At 41.8% G+C, this 17,447-nt stretch overlaps 1 protein-coding gene across 1 annotated transcript; it reads right to left on the minus strand.

Annotated features, from left to right (window-relative positions):
- Window positions 1-8,402: 8,402 nt before the first annotated feature.
- Window positions 8,403-17,129, minus strand: FKBP7 (FKBP prolyl isomerase 7). The gene is made up of 4 exons (XM_054971651.1): window positions 16,837-17,129; window positions 13,993-14,144; window positions 9,920-10,053; window positions 8,403-8,983 (listed from the first exon to the last, which is right to left on the minus strand). The coding sequence occupies exons 1-4, from the start codon at window positions 17,127-17,129 to the stop codon at window positions 8,822-8,824; spliced, it is 741 nt and encodes a 246-aa protein (XP_054827626.1). The 3' UTR covers window positions 8,403-8,821.
- Between the last annotated feature and the right edge of the window lie 318 nt (window positions 17,130-17,447).

Below are 17,447 nucleotides of genomic sequence, written 5' to 3' on the forward strand. Positions count from 1 at the left end.
CTGGGAAGAAAGTAGCTACACTCTGCTCTAGAACCATCCTCACACCACCCCTTTCATGCAACCCAGAAGCAGCTGGTTTTCAGTGGTAATTAAACGGCTGAAATTTGAACCCGACAGCAGGACAACACCGAGCAGTGGATATCAAGCGCAATGATCCACCACTGGCCATCTGTACACATATCCAAAAGGATGCTTGTGTACAGTTCTTATTGCAGAACGCCTATCAAGTGTCCTAGGCCACAATTCTCACTGAACACTTTCCCCTCATTAGTGCAAAACAACCAACGTGGGTCCACATGGATCCTGAGATCTGGGCAAGTTACTTTCCTGGGGTTGGAAACCACTGCTGAGGCAGCAGCAAACAAGGGAAATATTTGCACTCCTTGTGTCTACACATTGCTAGATCCAGCCCACTGGACTCAGGCTGCTCCTTCTTCCTACTCCCAAATAGGATTACTGCTAACAAAGCCACAAACAATAACCACAACAGCTGTACAGGAATGTATCCTTTTATGCCACCGTTCATTGTCGTGCAAAAGGGGTTCGATACTGATACCTGATAAATAAGAACCAGAATATTCAGAGTAATCCCTGCCAACATTCCAACTTATAAAATATGTTTTTGGAAGTATATTGCCCTGAAAGGGCACAGAACCAGACAGACATTCTGTGGGAGTTGAAACTGGGGGAAGAGGCGGGAAGGTCTAAATCTTCAAAACTCTTCTGACTGTAATTCATAAGTTATGCTTGAAGTATATGATCTGAAAGAGGGAACTGGGATTTTGTGTGTGTGCAGGATTAATGTCTTGCAGTTGATTGCGTATGTTGATCACCGTTTCCATAGAAAGTGGCTCTTTTCACACGTCTTGGCATAGTGCTAAACTCACAGAATGAGGGCCTGTTGGTGGCATGATTTCTTTTTTTTTTGAAAAATTTTTATTGGGTTAGAACATTTTTATTTTTACATTACAGTCAATTTTCCCCTAATTTTTCGTTTCTAACCCCCTCCCTTTCCCCCCCTTTTGTTGACTTCCAACAGCTTTCCCACCCTCTGTCCCTTTTCCCTTACTTCTATTAAATTCCTCTGTCTAAAACAGATATACATTCTCCATTATATTAAGCAGTACATCTTTAACTCCTTTACTTATTATACACCCAAACTATACGTCTTTAGATAAACAATTTATCCCATTTTCCAGTTTTGAATATTTCTATATAAACCTATATATCATAAACCATAAAAATTTCCCACATTTAAATCAAACAATTTGATTTGTTCTCTATATATTGCTCATTTCAACTTTTTATGGTAATTCTATATAACTCCTCGCATAATCAATCAATTTAACTCTTCTGTACATTCAGTTTGGTGCATATAATTCTTATCAAAGAAAGAAAATATTATTATTTACTCAATCCTCATGTTTAAACCTTATCATTAATTATTCTCTATCAATGTTCTATCAGTTAACCTATACATATCTATATATATCTCAATCAGTTAATCTAACTGCTTATAAATTCACATTTCTCTTCCACCCCCGGTAAAGTCACCCCTCTCTTTTATACTTTTATTATACTTCAGTAGTTCTCAAACTGCCACAGTTTTCCTCCCACCTCCCATTTCTTCTCCAGATATTGTTTCAGCTTCTCCCAGTCTGTGTTAAACTGCCCTGAGTCCAGATCTCTCAGTTTTCTTGTCATCTTGTCCATTTCAGCCATATACAGCAATTTGTAAATCCAATCTTCAATAGTTGGCACTTCTTGTACTTTCCATTTCTGCACGTACAAAAGTCTAGCTGCTGCAGTCATATAAAAAATCAACGTCCTATGATGGGCTGGAATTCCCTCCATTCCCAAGTTTAGCAGCAGGAGTTCTGGGTTCTTATTTATTTGAAACTGTAAAATTTCACTCATTTCTCTTATTATTTCCCCCCAGAACTGCCTAGCTACCTCACACGACCACCACATGTGATAGAGGGAGCCCTCATGTTTCTTACATTTCCAGCATTTATTAGAAGTATTCAAGTTCCCTAGCGCAATCTTCTTTGGTGTCATGTACCAACGATAGATCATTTTGAAAATGTTCTCTTTAATATTAATGCATGTCGTTGTCTTCATTGTAGTTTTCCACAAGTATTCCCATGCCTCCATTGTTATTTCTTTATTGAAATTTATAGCCCATTTCACCATCTGTGTTTTAACTATCTCATCCTCAGTATACCATTTCAACAGTACTTGGTATACCTTGGATATTCTTTTCTTGTCTTCTTTAAGAAGGGTCTGCTCTAGTTCCGAGTTCTCTGTTCGTATGCCCCCTTTTGCAAAGTCCGAGTTGTATAAGTCTCTGATCTGTCTATACTGGAACCAATCATAATTAGGTGATAGTTCCTCTTGCGTCTTTATTCTAAGTTTAGATACTTCAATCTTAGTTATTTCTTTGTACGTTAAACATTGTTGTTCATTATCCACAGCTCTCGGATCTATCACCTCATATGGAACCACCCACAAGGGGGTTCCCTCTTGTAGGTAAGTTCTGTACTTCTTCCAGATTGTATATAGACTTCTCCTTACAAAATGATGCAGGAACATCGAGTTGACCTTTACTTTGTCATGCCATAGGTATGCGTGCCATCCAAAAATTTTTTTATATCCCTCTAGGGCTAATAGTTTCTTATTCTTTAATGTCATCCAGTCTTTTAGCCAAACTAGGCAGATTGCATCATGGTAAAGTCTCAGATTGGGCAGTTGCATTCCGCCTCTCTCCTTTGCGTCTTGTAGAACTTTTACTTTCACTCGAGGCTTCTTGCCTGCCCAAACAAAATCTGATATTTTCCTCTGCCATTTTTCAAATTGTTTAGAGTCTCTGATGATTGGTATTGTCTGTAACAAAAACATTACTCTTGGTAACACATTCATCTTAACTGCTGCAATCCTGCCCAACCATGACAAATTCAGTCTATTCCATTTGATCAAATCTCTCTCTATCTGAGTCCATAATTTTTCATAGTTGTTCTTGAACAAATCTATATTTTTTGCAGTCAGCTCAACTCCCAAATATTTCACCTTACTAGTTACTTCACAGTCCGTTGTTTCCATTAACAATTGTTGTTTCTGCTTAGTCATGTTTTTACATAGTATCTTTGACTTCTTTTTATTAATGAAGAAACCTGCCAAGTCACCAAACTCCTTGATCTTATCTATCACTTTTGGCATGTTCTCCAATGGATCTTCTACAATTAACATTATGTCATCTGCAAATGCTCTGACCTTGTATGAATAGTCCTTTATTTTTATTCCTCGTATTTCCTCGTCTTGTCGTATTTGTATCATCAGAATCTCCAATACTAATATGAACAACAATGGAGATAACGGGCAACCTTGTCTTGTTCCTTTACTAATCGTCAATTTCTTGGTCAGTTCATCATTCACTACAATTGCTGCAGTCTGGTCCCTATATATTTCTTTAATTGCTCTGATGAATCTTTCTCCCAATTGTAGCTTTTCCATAGTGGCAAACAAAAAATCCCAGTTTAAATTGTCAAACGCTTTTTCAGCGTCTACAAAGAAGAAACCAACCTCTTTATCGCAACGCTTGTCATAGTATTCAATAGCATTAATCACTGTCCTTAAATTGTCTCTTATTTGTCTGTCCGGCAAAAAACCTGCTTGTTCTTCCTCTATAACTTCCGAGAGCCACCCCTTCAGTCTCTCCGCCAATATCTTTGCAAAAATTTTATAATCATTGTTAAGTAATGATATAGGCCTGTAATTTTTCACGCTAGTCAGATCTTGGCCCTCTTTTGGGATCAATGATATATTCGCTTCGCTCCAAGTGTCTGGAATTCTTTGATCCCTAAAAACTCCGTTCATCACCTCTTTTAGGAATGGTGCCAGTTCATTGGCCATTGTCTTATAAAATTTAGCCGTAAGTCCATCTGGCCCTGGCGCCTTTCCTAGATTTGCGGATTGTATTGCCATATTTATTTCCTCATCAGTTACTTCACTGTTCAGCTTATTTCTCCAAGCTTCCGAGATCTCTGGAAGTTTGGTTTTCTCCAAATATGATGCTATTGATTCTTTGTTTACTTCTTTTTTATTATACAGCTTAGCGTAAAATTTATAAAAGGCTCTGCTAATGGTAGTCTGCTCCAAATACGTTTTGTTTTCTTCACAAATTTTATTTATTATTTTCTTTTCCCTTTTCTTCTTTAATTGCCATGCCAAATATTTCCCAGGTTTATTAGCACCCTCAAAAGCTTTTTGATTCAGTCTTTTAAGGTTCCACTCCAATTCTTTATTACTCATTGCTGTTAACTGTTCTTGAAGAATTTTGATTTCCTGATGTATTTTCTTTTTCCCTGGTCTCTTTTTTAACTGTACTTCTTTGGCCTTTATTTTCTCCTCAATCTCTTGTCTTTTCTCCTCTTTCTTTTTCCTTGCTCTACCATTTAAGTCCATTAGTATGCCCCTTACAACCGCCTTATACGCGTCCCAAACTTTACTGGTTGGTACTTCTTTATTCACGTTGTATTGTATAAAAAACTTAGTCTCTCTTCTCAATGTTTCCATATTCTCACTTTCCTGTAACAAGTCCTCATTTATTCTCCAGGCTTTCCTTTTTCTCCTTTTTCCAAATTTCCACATAATTGGGTTGTGATCTGAGCCTACCATCGGCATTATTTCTACCTCCTTAGTCCATAACGCTAAGTCCTTTGAGGCCCAGATCATATCAATCATATCAAACCGGACTTCCGGTTTGGGATTCATGGAGGTCTAACGCAGCTCCATTTGTGGAGCTGACCGGATTGCCGTTTTAACCGGCCGGAGGGGTGAAAATAACCCGCGGCCGACTGCTCTCAGGCGGGGAGCAGGCAAAGAACGCTCAAGACCCTAGGGTGAGCTAGATCTCGGACGAGGGGGGGCTCTACACAAAGAGTCTCCCCCCCGATCCTTGAGGTCCCACCTTGCGACGGGTCGGCTATAATCTCTGCGGCAATTTTGGGGCCAATTCGGCTGGCATAAGACCTACATACCCAAGCTTCGATCGGGGAGGGAAGTCGAGAGGAGAATTTAAGATCGAAACAGCGATTACAACCCGAGAAAGCTGAAGAGAAGGTAAAGATCGCTATCTCTTGAAACGGGACAGATTGACAAAAACAGAGAGGAAAGAAAGTAGATTTTTAAACTGCAACAGACTAGTGAAAAGGAGGTGAAGACTCGGCAGGAGTTGTATTTTAAAAGAGACTAAGTTTAAAGAAGTTATTACAAAAATCGGACTATTGTTTTGAATACCTGTGGTTTTGGAGCTGTGGGAAAAAGACACCATCGCGAGACCTGCTGTGGGAAGACGGGAGACAGGAAGTGCGTAACAACAATAGAGTGGCTGGAGGGAAGCGGCCCTTGCCAAAGGACAGGAAGTGGGGAATCGCCATCTTTGAAAGTGGAAGGGTCGTGGCTTCAGCGGAAGAGGAAGTAGGCCATCTTGGATTATAATAACATAGAGAAACCATAGAGAAAAGACGCCCGACATTTTGGATATAAAAAATTAATTTTGGCAAAGATTGGGACATTTAAAAAAAAAAGGAAAACGTTTAATTATACGCCACGGAGCTGAGGAAGAGAGCAGATTCGTGGGAGCGAGCTAAAGCAAGCCCCACGATGTCGAAAAAAGAGTGGCAATCGGCAATAGAAAATTTGGACAAAAAACTTATAGACATGATGAAAGAACTTAAGGACACGAAATTGGAGCTTATTAAAGAGGTCAAGGAAGTTACACAGACAGTAAAGTCGGAGCTGTCAGAAGTGAAAAAAGGTGTGGAAACGATTAGCAGTGAATTACAAGGAACGCAGCAGAGAGTTAAAACAGTAGAAGACGCGATGGAGAATTTAATAGACACGCAACAAACAGAGATGAGGCTGGTGAAGGGGAGGATGTCAGTTGCAGAAACTAAACACATGGAGAAGCAGCTTCGTTTTCGTGGTCTGCCAGAAGTGGAAGGGAAGTCAGCGCAAGAACAGATGACTGAGGTGTTGGCTGATTACCTGGGGAAGGAGGAGGAGGAAATTGTGGCTATCCTAGATGTGGCGTATCGTGTGAACTCGAGAATTGCAACCCAGAGGAAACTACCAAGGGATGTGATCGTGCAGTTTACAACTAGAAATATGAAAGAGAGGATTGTGACAAAACAATTTCAAGATCCATTGGAGATTGATGGCAAGACGATTATTATAATGAAGGAATTGCCCAGATCAGTGTTATTGGACAGGAAAAAATATAGAGTGCTAATTCAGACTTTGAAGGACATGAATATTAGATACAGATGGGAGTTACCGGAAGGAGTGTCCTTTGAGTTTGGAGGGGCAAAAAAACGCATCAGATCTGAGCGGGAGATGGAGAGATTTATTAAGGACAATGAAAAAGACTTACCAACAAAACCATGAATATGGAGTGTAAAGTATTATCTTGGAATGTAAATGGACTAAACTCACCGAATAAGAGAAAAAATATTTTTCATTGGCTACTAAAACAAAAATGTGATATTGTTTGTTTGCAGGAGACCCATATTAGAAAACAGGATGTAAAATATTTAAAATCTGGAAAATTGGGCAAAGAATTTGTAGCGGCTTCCAACAAGAAAAAAAGAGGAGTGGTGTTGTATATAAAAGAGGAGCTGCAGCCAAAATTTGTTATGAGAGATGTGGAAGCTAGATTTGTAGCAGTGGAATGTAATTGGAACTTAAAGAGAGTGTTGGTAGTCGGACTTTATGCACCTAACGGTGCAAAGGAAAGCTTCTTTGAAGACTTAAGGAAGCACCTAGATGATCTTGTATATGACCAAATAATTCTTGCTGGAGATTTCAATGGAGTGACAGATTTGGAACTAGACAAAAAGACTACAAAAGCACAAAAGAAAAGAGGACTATTGCCAAAGCCTTTTTTTGAGTTGATTCAACAAGAGACTCTCGAAGACGTATGGAGGAGAGAATATCCTAAAACCAGACAGTTTACTTTTTATTCTGCAAGGCATCTTACATTATCAAGAATTGAGGTGGCATGATTTCTGTTGTCATTGCACCACAATGTAGTTTTTGTGGCACGATGACGTCAGAAATCACGCCATGAAGACACTCTTGTTCCATGAGTTTAGCGCTATGCTGAGAGGTGCGAAAACGGCCAGTGTTTTCATTGTGCTTCTATAACTTTGTAAAACTAAAGCATACCTCCTCTGGAGGTGTTTATTTTTTAAAAAGATCTCAGATGCTCCTGATTTGTGCAAAGCCAGCCATGACTTACCTTCCATCTTCACTAAAGATATAGGCGTTTTGATCTGTGTATGAATAGCACATGACTTAATAGACAGGGCCACTGAATTAACTCATTTTAGATCGTAGTAACTCTAGATAATGTTGAAGGCTTTCACGGCCGGAGAACGATGGTTGTTGTGGGTTTTCCGGGCTGTATTGCCGTGGTCTTGGCATTGTAGTTCCTGACGTTTCGCCAGCAGCTGTGGCTGGCATCTTCAGAGGTGTAGCACCAAAAGACAGAGATCTCTCAGTGTCACTGTGACACTGAGAGATCTCTGTCTTTTGGTGCTACACCTCTGAAGATGCCAGCCACAGCTGCTGGCGAAACGTCAGGAACTACAATGCCAAGACTATGGCAATACAGCCCGGAAAATCCACAACCAACTCTAGATAAGATTGTTCTGCTGGACTCCTATTTTAATGAGAAAAGCTGATGAACAGGAAACACAGCAAGAATATATTGTATGCCCCAAACAAAGCAAAGTCAAGCTATTACAATTAATACTTTTTCTCCATAAGCAAGTCAGAAGCCTGACTTGGAGCTAGCTACACATTATTTGCAAATATATCGAATGGAGCCTCAACACATTTGGTTTAGAAGATAAGCCTCTTTAAAAAATAACAGGGAGTGAGAAGAAGCAGTTGTGGTGACTCACTCTTTTGGACTGCCAAGTTTCTCATCTATGTCGCATTTCCCCCCACTGGATTTGTCAGCCTTTGAATTGGGAGGAGGCAGGACGGGGGGTGCCTGGGGAGTCACTTGGAGCAAAGAAAGGGAAATAAGAGGAGTCAAACATTCCTGCTCAAAACTCTTCCCAAAGTTGAACAAGATTCAAGCCCAAGAACACCTTAGAGATCAACTAGGTTTCTAGGGTATGAGCTTTCCAGAGTCAAAGTTTCCTTTGTTAAAAAGTTGCTTTTTATACCCCCATAGGAAGTGGCTTATGCTGAGATGGAAACCAACCCTTTGTCTGTATCCTCTTATGAGCACACCATGGCAGCCAACTTTTTTCAAAAAAAGCTTACAGTGGAATTAAGAATTACAAAGCATAGAGATTACTCCCCTTTTTCACAGTTTATCATACTCTGTTACGGAAATGTAACTCATTTTAATCTTGATAAAAAGGCATAAAAATCACATCAAAAGGTACATAAAAGGGGATACACATTTTGGAATGTTTCAGCTATAAATCCAAGGCACAGGCTTTGTGCGCAAGTCCCAGAGAAGAAAAGTCAACAGGACAGAAAAGAACATAGCTGTTCACTGGTCTACAACTCTAACCATCTCTAATCCACCGATCCACCTTCAGTCCGATGTGCATTAAAGGCTCCTGCAAACTTTCGTATTGATTTCAATGGAGAGACAATGCTATAACTGAAGCCCTGTCCCCTCCATTGAAGTGTATGGGGAAGCCCTGGTGGGCATGGAAGTTAGACATCCCCTAAGGAGGAAATGCTAGATTGGGGCCCCTTATTGTCCATAAGGCAACAAACAGATCTCTTAGCACTGATGTTATAGTTCATCATGTTGGTAGACATTGTATTCTTTGGCAGATATGAAGCCATCTCCATCATGGTCATTCTTTTTAAATATATCAACCAAAATATTCTCATGAACCGATGGGTCACGCTTCTTGCCATCCCTTTCAAATTCTTTCTTCAAGTAATCATTTATCTGAAATAATAAAATGAGAAGAAACCCCAAAATTATCACAAAGCTGATTTTATACTAGTATAATAAACTGAATGCACCAAAACTAATTAACAATTAGTATAATAAACTGAATGCACCAAAGCTAATTAAGAATAGCTGAAACAGGGCCCACTAGAAACTCATTAAAACCACTTAATACTTTTTTAAAAAGGATCAATGTTTCTTATAAATTATATTTAAATAGCAGCCTGCTATTTTTTTTAAATTTAAATTAGAAGACTTAAAAGGCCTTTTTGGCACGAGTGATTTTTGCCTCTTTTTACCCATACCTCTTTGGGTTTTCTTCCAAATTCCTGTTGACTAACTTCAGATTTTAATATGATGTTTTTTCTTCTAGGCAGAGTTTTTTCCCTGCAGGCAGAAAACTCCGAAGAGAACCCTTGAAATGCTGCGTTGAAGTCTAAAGCAGGAGTTTATCATCCGGAATTCAGAAGAAAACTCCAAGAGGTATGGGACCAAAGGCAGCAAAAATCACCTGTGCAAAAAGGGCCAAAAAACTGCCTTTCTGCACCTTTATTTGATATAATTTTTCCACAGGACTGCTGTGCCTATGGAGGGCAGCAGGGAATCCACTGACTGTGTTAAAGTAAGAAAGCTCCTTATTGGGAAGTTAGTGAAAAAGAATCCTGTGCTACTCATGAAATTAGTCTAGGAAGAGCAGGCCTTCTGCAGGCCAGAAGATCCCCAGAGAAATTAATTTGGGATGCGTATATGTATGTGTGGAAGATAGTCTTCTTATTCCTTCTAGAACAGTAAGAGGAAGAGACGGTAAGAACAGCTACTTGTAAATAGAACCTTTCATTTAATTTTGGAATGATTAAGAAAAAGTTACAGACAAACAAACAAGGATGAGTAGAATGAGAGGTTATTTTAGTCTGGCAACAAAGCTCAAATTACCTCATCTCTTGAGAGTTTTTTGTCACTGTCCAGATCTATTTGAGAAAAAGCTTCAACACTGCGTGGTCCTTTCGTGACTGCATAGAGCTCGATCTCGAAAATCAGCGTTGCATTTGGAGGGATTTTTGCCGGCTCTAAAAATGTAACAAGAACATTATAGGGACTGCACAATGATTACAGATAACCTTAACCACAATTTACAGTATTGGCATTATTGCTTAGAAAAATATTGCTTTTAGCTTCTATGTTGTATCGGTTTCATTTTTAAATACTGCAGCTGCTAGTCACGCAAGAAGAGCTCCCACTTATTACATGAGAATTTCCAAAGTGTATTGTTAGTCAAGTTTACCTTTACTTGAAGAAAAAGGAAAAGATAAACAGCTCAAAGTCTGTGCCCTAATATCAGGCAGTCATTACTCTTTAAACATAAAATGGCTAGCTAAATACCAACTGCATAAAAAAGAAATTTTGGAGTATGGGGAAAGGATTAAAAAATGTTAAGGATAAAAAAAACACACACCTACATTTCAAGGAGGAAAATAGGCTTCCAGAAAGACTAATGTTTAGTGTATCACAACATTTTGTAACACAAAAACTGGTTTTGGGTCAGAGAGAAAATTTCAGATAGGTACCAATAATGAACCCATGAGCTTCCCAAAGTCAGTCCCAAAAGTGTTTTTGACAAGCCATGCAGCATGCCATTAATACAGAAGAATGTGTCTCAGCATTAATATGAAAGTACAGAATTTAGTCCTTTTAATTTGCCATCTCATCTAAAATTGCAACCCTTTTTATTGTTGAACTTCCATAAGCTGCACTGAAGACTATGGCCATTTCCACACGTCTTTTGCCCCTCCCCCAAAATAGTGCAAAACGTACGGAACGACGCGCCTTTATGGCACGATTTCCTGACATGACTTTGCTTTGTGGCGCGATGGCATCAGAAAACGCGCCACAAAGCAAAGTCATAATGGAAAATCGTGCCATGAAGGCGCGTCGTTCCGTGTTTTGCGCTATTTTTCGGGAGGGGGAGACATGTGGAAACAGCCTATAAGTTATAACAGCCTTCTTCATTAACAAAGGCAAAATGTTGTCTTATGATGAGATTCATAGTGAATAAAAATGCAATGATAGCCTTTTAGATAAATCTGCCAGGCCTACAAAACTTGCGGTACCCAAAGTTGAAACCAGCCCATTAGTTGACCGACAGACATGCTTCTTTTTTAAAGCCCTAATTGTGCAGCAAAAACAAAGTTTATCGAACTCTTGGTAGCCCACTTATACATTGTCTGGTGGGACCCTTAGCCAGGTATGATACAAGTTGCCCAAGCTTGCTCTAAGGTATTTTTTCCTTCAAATTGTTTTGTAAAAAACCTCAACACATGCTGCATAATTCTATGGAGTTTATACTTTGCTACCACCAAGCTCTTAAGACGTAGTAAGCTAAACTAACAAAGGATTCAGATGTGAGCAGTTTTGAGGGTTATACATACCACAGGAAAACACACGTAAAGACCTAGAAACCCACATGCATTCTTGACATTCAAAGCTAGCACCATCTTGCCCAGCATGCAGGCTTAAGCATACTGTAGGTGGGAAAAAAGGCCTTCTTCAACTGCAGCCTAAAACAAACAGCCGTATGTTAGGATTAAGTCATCATGCAATGCCCAGCTGCTATTTGAGAATATCTGTTGTCCACCTGACGGTATAACCCCAAAGCAAGTCACTCCAGCCTAAACCTGTTGATTTCAGCGTGCCTAGATGGGGATACAGCACCTGCATACCCAGGTCTTTTTTTCTGGGAAAAGAGGTGGTGGAACTCAGTGGGTGGCCAGCACAGGGGGCAACTCCTGGCGGGAAGTGGTGCCCCGGTACCACATGTGCACACGCAAAGTGTGCATATGCTTCTGGAACCGTGCAAAGATGTCACTTTGGGTCAGCTGGAACAAAGGGGGGGAGTTTTTAAAGTTTAAATCGCCCTCAGTGAACATAGTCCCATGGCCAGTGGCCCCACCCCCTGATCTCCAGACAGAGGGGAGTTTAGATTGCCCTCCACGCCATGGCACAGAGGGCAATCTAAACTCCCTTCTGTCTGGAGATCAGGGGGCAGGGCCACCGGCCATGTGACCATTTTCAAGAGGTGCCAGAACTCCATTCTACCGTGTTCCAGCTGAAAAAAAGCCCTCTGCATACCTAAAGCAACACTGGTTCAAACTCAGGGCCTAACTAGATTTGATGGGGGAGGGAGAATCCACATGGATTTATTCACATCTGCCTGATCACACATAAAGTTTGGGAGAATCTACCTTGAACAGAAAATGGAACATTTGGGTGATGACAACTAAACCCTGCCACAACCTTACCATATGGCACACCATTGTTGGAAGCATTTTTCTCCAAACTCAGCTTCCATTCCAAAAACAAGTTAAGCTAGAAGAAAAATTCTTGGAACAATGGAACACAGTGATATGAAAAACTGTCTCCTCAGAACTCAGAAGTTAAGCAGAGTTGGCCTTGGTTAGTAATTGGATGGGAGACCTCCAATGAAGACCAGAGTCGCAGAGACAGGCAATGGCAAACCATCTCTGATAGTCTCTTGCCATGAAAACCCCGTTGGGCTCGCCATAAGTGAGCTATGACTTGATGGCACTCTCCACCACTATTTATCTATTGCATGCATACAGTTCTCAGTAGATTTCCCATGTAGACACTGATGCCCAGATTCAGACTGCTTTTGCTTCAGTAAGGTGGGCGGATCATGTGATTTCAGACTATACCCTGGAACCATGTCCATTTTCTGTGAAAAGTAGGCACTCCTGCTTTCCATATGAATGGACCTGACTTAGTATTCCTCACTCAATATGTGAGCTAATATCTCACATATATTCCTGTTGTATCTGCCTCTCTTGCACTAGATTTTATGTTTATCCTACCACCTACCTAAAAGCAGTTGGAGGTGGCCCTTACCCACTCTGAGCAAGCTGACTACTCTCTTCATTAGATCCTGTTTAAAACGGGCTTCTCTTTGTAACATCTACTCACCTGCCCTTGTGGTGTGAATATAAAAGCAGAGAGAAAATACAGGGTTGTACCAATTACAAAGAAATATGTAAACAAGGCGGATAGTGCCTGAAAAATAATGCAGCGATAACCTTTGCTATTTATCTCATACTCCTTTTGAAGGAACACTGATAAACCAACAGACTCTCCTGAAGAAGTCTGTTTGGCAAAACATGTAGAGAATTTTCTAACAGAGGAAATATAAAAACAACAACCTAATCAATATATAATCAATATACACTCTGCATCTGAAGAAGTGAGCTCTCCATCATGGAAGCTTTATGCTGGAATGGCTTTTGCTAATCTTTTAGGGGCCACTGCACTCCTGTTTTATTTTATTGCCATTATGAAGTGCTAATTGAAAGATAACAGCAAGATAATAAAGGTGAGACTAAGGACTAACTAATCCCTGTATCCAGGGCTTTTTTTCAGGGGGAACGTGGGGGAACGGAGTTCCGGAACCTCTTGAAAATGGTCACATGGCTGGTGGCCCCACCCCCTGATCTCCAGACAGAGGAGAGTTTAGATTGACCTCTGCGCCACTCAGCGGTGCGGAGGGCAATCTAAACTCCCCTTTGTCTGGAGATCAGGGGGCGGGACCACCAGCCATGTGACCATTTTCTCCGAGGGCCACTAAGTTCCACCACCTCTTTTCCCTGAAAAAAACCCTGCCTGTATTTAAGAGCAAACAGCTAGCCATTGTGTGGACAGATCTGCAACAAGGGACCAGCCGGAATTACAACGTAGGGTGTACAGAAAAAAACTATAATTTTTTTTAAATAATTGATTTGGCGGTGTGGCAACCAGCCAGGAGGAAGTTGGGGTGGTGGTCTGGAGTTCATAGCAAAGTAATAGGCAGTTCGAACCAGAGATGGGGAGGGAACTGGATTTCCCCTGCCCAAGTCCTCAAGGGTCTTCCTCTTTCTATTCTATTACCAGTGGGTTTCAAAACTCTTTTTACTATAGTGTCGCTGAATGTGTATAGAAAAGCCAGAGACCCATCTTTGTTTTACCATATCCTTGGTGTCCGTATGCTAACGAAGGAGGAATGATCACTCTGCGCTTCTCTCCAGGACACATATTCATCATGGCTATATCTAATCCTTTGATGACTTGCCCAACACCAAGAACAAACCATTTCGGGTGGCCATCATTTTGTCTTCGGCTAGGGAGGAAAACCAAGAGAGAGATTTTAAAGCAATCTTGTTAAGTATTAAAGAAAGCAACTGAATCTATAAGCACAGCATCATTTGTGGTGGTGAACATGTATTAGTTTTTTTAAATAACGGAGCCTACTTGTTATCATTAACAGATGATAGCCTATCTGGATTGTAGGTTATTGTATAAAGGTCCTGCCAGCAACCAATTTCTCCTTCCCGCTCGGGCACACCATAAGTGCTCTTATGAGACAAAGAGTGCCACACCAGGGGGCACAGGGTATCTAACAGTGCACCAGTTCCAATGAATAAGTTCTGACGCCAATATGGGCACAAACACACAATCTAGCCATTCTAAAACCTTAGCATGATATCTTAAATTCAGTCCAACAGAGCTGGAAATAGGGATTTCTGTTTAGGATTGCCAAGTTGTTCCTGGCAACAGGGATATGGTGGGGGGAGTGGCAGTGTCTGCACTGTGATGTCACTTCCAGGAACACTCAGAAGTGACATCAGGTAGCTCTGGGAATCACCAGAAACTCTATGGTAAAACCCCAGAGGGAAACCCCAGAAGTGATGTCACAGCTAGAGTTGCCAGCTCTGGCTTGGGAAACTCCTGGGGATTTAGGGTTGAAATCTGGGAAGGGGAGAAACTTCAACAGGGTAATATGCCATAGAGTTCATCTTTCAAAGCAGCCATTTTCTCCAGGGGAATTATTTCTGGAGTCTGGAGAGCGGCTGTAATTCTGGGAGTTCTCCAGTTCCCATCTGGAGGTTGGCTACCCTAGTCACAGCATGTATGGTGACTTTTTGCAATGAAGGCTGCTAGCTGGAGGCCTTTGACTATAGCGGGAGACCTGGTAGCTCTACCATTGTTTCAGTGGAGGTGGGAGTTATTTTGAGGTGTCAGACCATGTCCTAGTCCACTGTCTAGAAAAATTACAAAACCAAAAATAAGCCAGCCATTCTTTGGGACAGGAAAACCAAAGAGAGGGAGGTTTAGGATTAATATTTATATTATACTTCATTTATACCCCATCTTTCTCCCCAGTTGAGACCCAATGTGGATTATGGCAGTCTCTCTTCCATTTTATCCTCACAACAGTCCTGTAAGGTAGGTTAAGCTGAGAGTATGCGACTGGCCCAAGATCACCAGCAAGGTTCCATGGCAGAGTAGGGATTTGGACCTGGATCTCCCGGATCGTAGTTTGACACTCTAACTACTACACAACTGTGCATCTCAGGATGGCTCTATGTACCTACATACTATGAATGTGTTTTGCAGGTATGTCTAACATACTTCTGCACATGGCCTGAAGGCTAATTCTCACTCTCTTAAAAATAATGTAGGAACTGGCCTTGAGCCCATACAGACCATGTAAAGGGGCTGTTCACAACTTCTGCATCCTACTTTGTCACAGCACTATTGTAATGGCCCTTCAGACTACCCAAATGGGGATTGGCTGAAAACAAGTTGAATATGAAGAACAGACCAAACCATCTTGTACAGCAGCTCTTAACCTATTTTCCGGATCAAGGGCACTCAACTTTTTTGAGCTTGTGAGCACCTTCAGAATTCTGACACAGGGTGGGTGGGTGAAACTACAAAATGGCTGCTGCAGGAAGAGCTGAATCACAAAATGGCTGTCACAGAAGGCGGAGCCATACACATGAAGGAAGCCCAAGTGTAGGGGAGAAGACAGGTAATTTAAACAATACACTGAGAAAGAGGAATGAAAGAATAAAATTACAATTCAGCTGCTGCTGAAGCAATGTTATTTTAATTTGCATAGCCAATCACATATGCAGCGGGCGTTCAGAAGGCCTACACACTTTCTAAAAACACTTGGCTGACTTCATTAAAGGTGTCAGCGGGCACCATGATGCTCACAGGTGCGCCACGCTGGGGACACCTGTTCTAGAACAAACTAAGGTCATGTGCTCTTAGGGCCAGTCCATAAACCATGAATTTCTTAACTGTAAAATATAAGCAAAAATGTGTCTAAAATTACCTTGACAAGAGCTCTTATGAGACTCTGTATACTGCACTGGGGGGGAATAGGGCATAGGGTTGCCACCCTCTAGATGGGAGTCTGGAGATCTGGAATTACAGCTGATCTCCATACTAAAGAGATCAGTTCCCTGGAGAAAATGGCTGCTTTAGATGGCAGTATATCCTGCTGAGGTCCCTCCCCACTCCTAATCTCCAGGGATTTCCTAACCTGGAGCTAGCCAGGCATGAAGGGTTGCCAACCTCTAGATGGTGACTGGAGATCACCCAGAATTACAACTGATCTCTAGGCCACAAAGACCATTTCGTATGGAGAAAATGTCTGCTTCGGAAGGTGGACTCCATGGCATTATACTCTACTGAAGTCCCTCCCCTCCTCAAACTCCGCCCTCTTCAGGCTCCACCCCCAAATCTCCAGGAATTTCCAAACCTGGAGCTGGCAACCCCGATCTGCCATTGTACAAGATTCCAGTAAAACATATGTACATGCTTAATAAATATCATTATATGACACCGAAATTATATGTACTCCCTTCCCCCACCACATATGTTAATCTCAGCTCTTCATAAATGAGTTAAAAAGTCTGTTTGAACAAGGCAGGGAGTGTTAGGCAGAGATGCAAAGCCAGCAGAGGTGGCGGCTCCGGTGATCAGAGAGAGAGGAAAAAAGCGCACAACCCTCCACTCACCTGCAATAAAACTTGGATTTATCACTGGCCAAGTACCCGTCGTAGTGGGCATTGAGCAGATCGCCCTTCTTGCTCTTTTGCTGACACTGCTCGGGGACGTACAAGACTTCGGTCTTCACCTCGTCGGCCGCTGCACCGTCCGTCTCCTGCCCGCATGCCTGGGGGGTCAGGAGAGCCAAAGCTTGGAGGAAAAGGCACAGCGCGACCACCCCGAGACGCATCTTGGCTTCGGCTCCCGGCCGCAGGGTGACGGGCATATCAAGGCTGCTCCCGGGGCTGCGTGGCACTGCCATTGTTCGACGTCACGCAGGGGCGTGGCCCTAAAATCGTCCAGATGTTGCCTTGGACCGGCCTCCCAAACAAGGCGGGATCCCTCCTCCTCCTTCTATCCTTTTGCTCTCCCTCTTGATTTCCCCCCTCCAATGTATTTTTTCCCTTTTTTGCAGAGGTGCTCCATGTCAGGCTACAGGTCTCCATTCTTATTTGCACCTAGGAGGGGGGGGGAGCTGGGGGGGGAGGCTGATGGGGCAGGATCGGCGCCGCTGCTTCTCGCTTGGACCGAAAGCGAGGCATTCACCCCATGCGGAGGAAACTATGCGCCGGTGATGTGC

Source organism: Eublepharis macularius, chromosome 2 (genome assembly GCF_028583425.1).
Source record: "Eublepharis macularius isolate TG4126 chromosome 2, MPM_Emac_v1.0, whole genome shotgun sequence".
Classification (NCBI taxonomy): domain Eukaryota; kingdom Metazoa; phylum Chordata; class Lepidosauria; order Squamata; family Eublepharidae; genus Eublepharis; species Eublepharis macularius.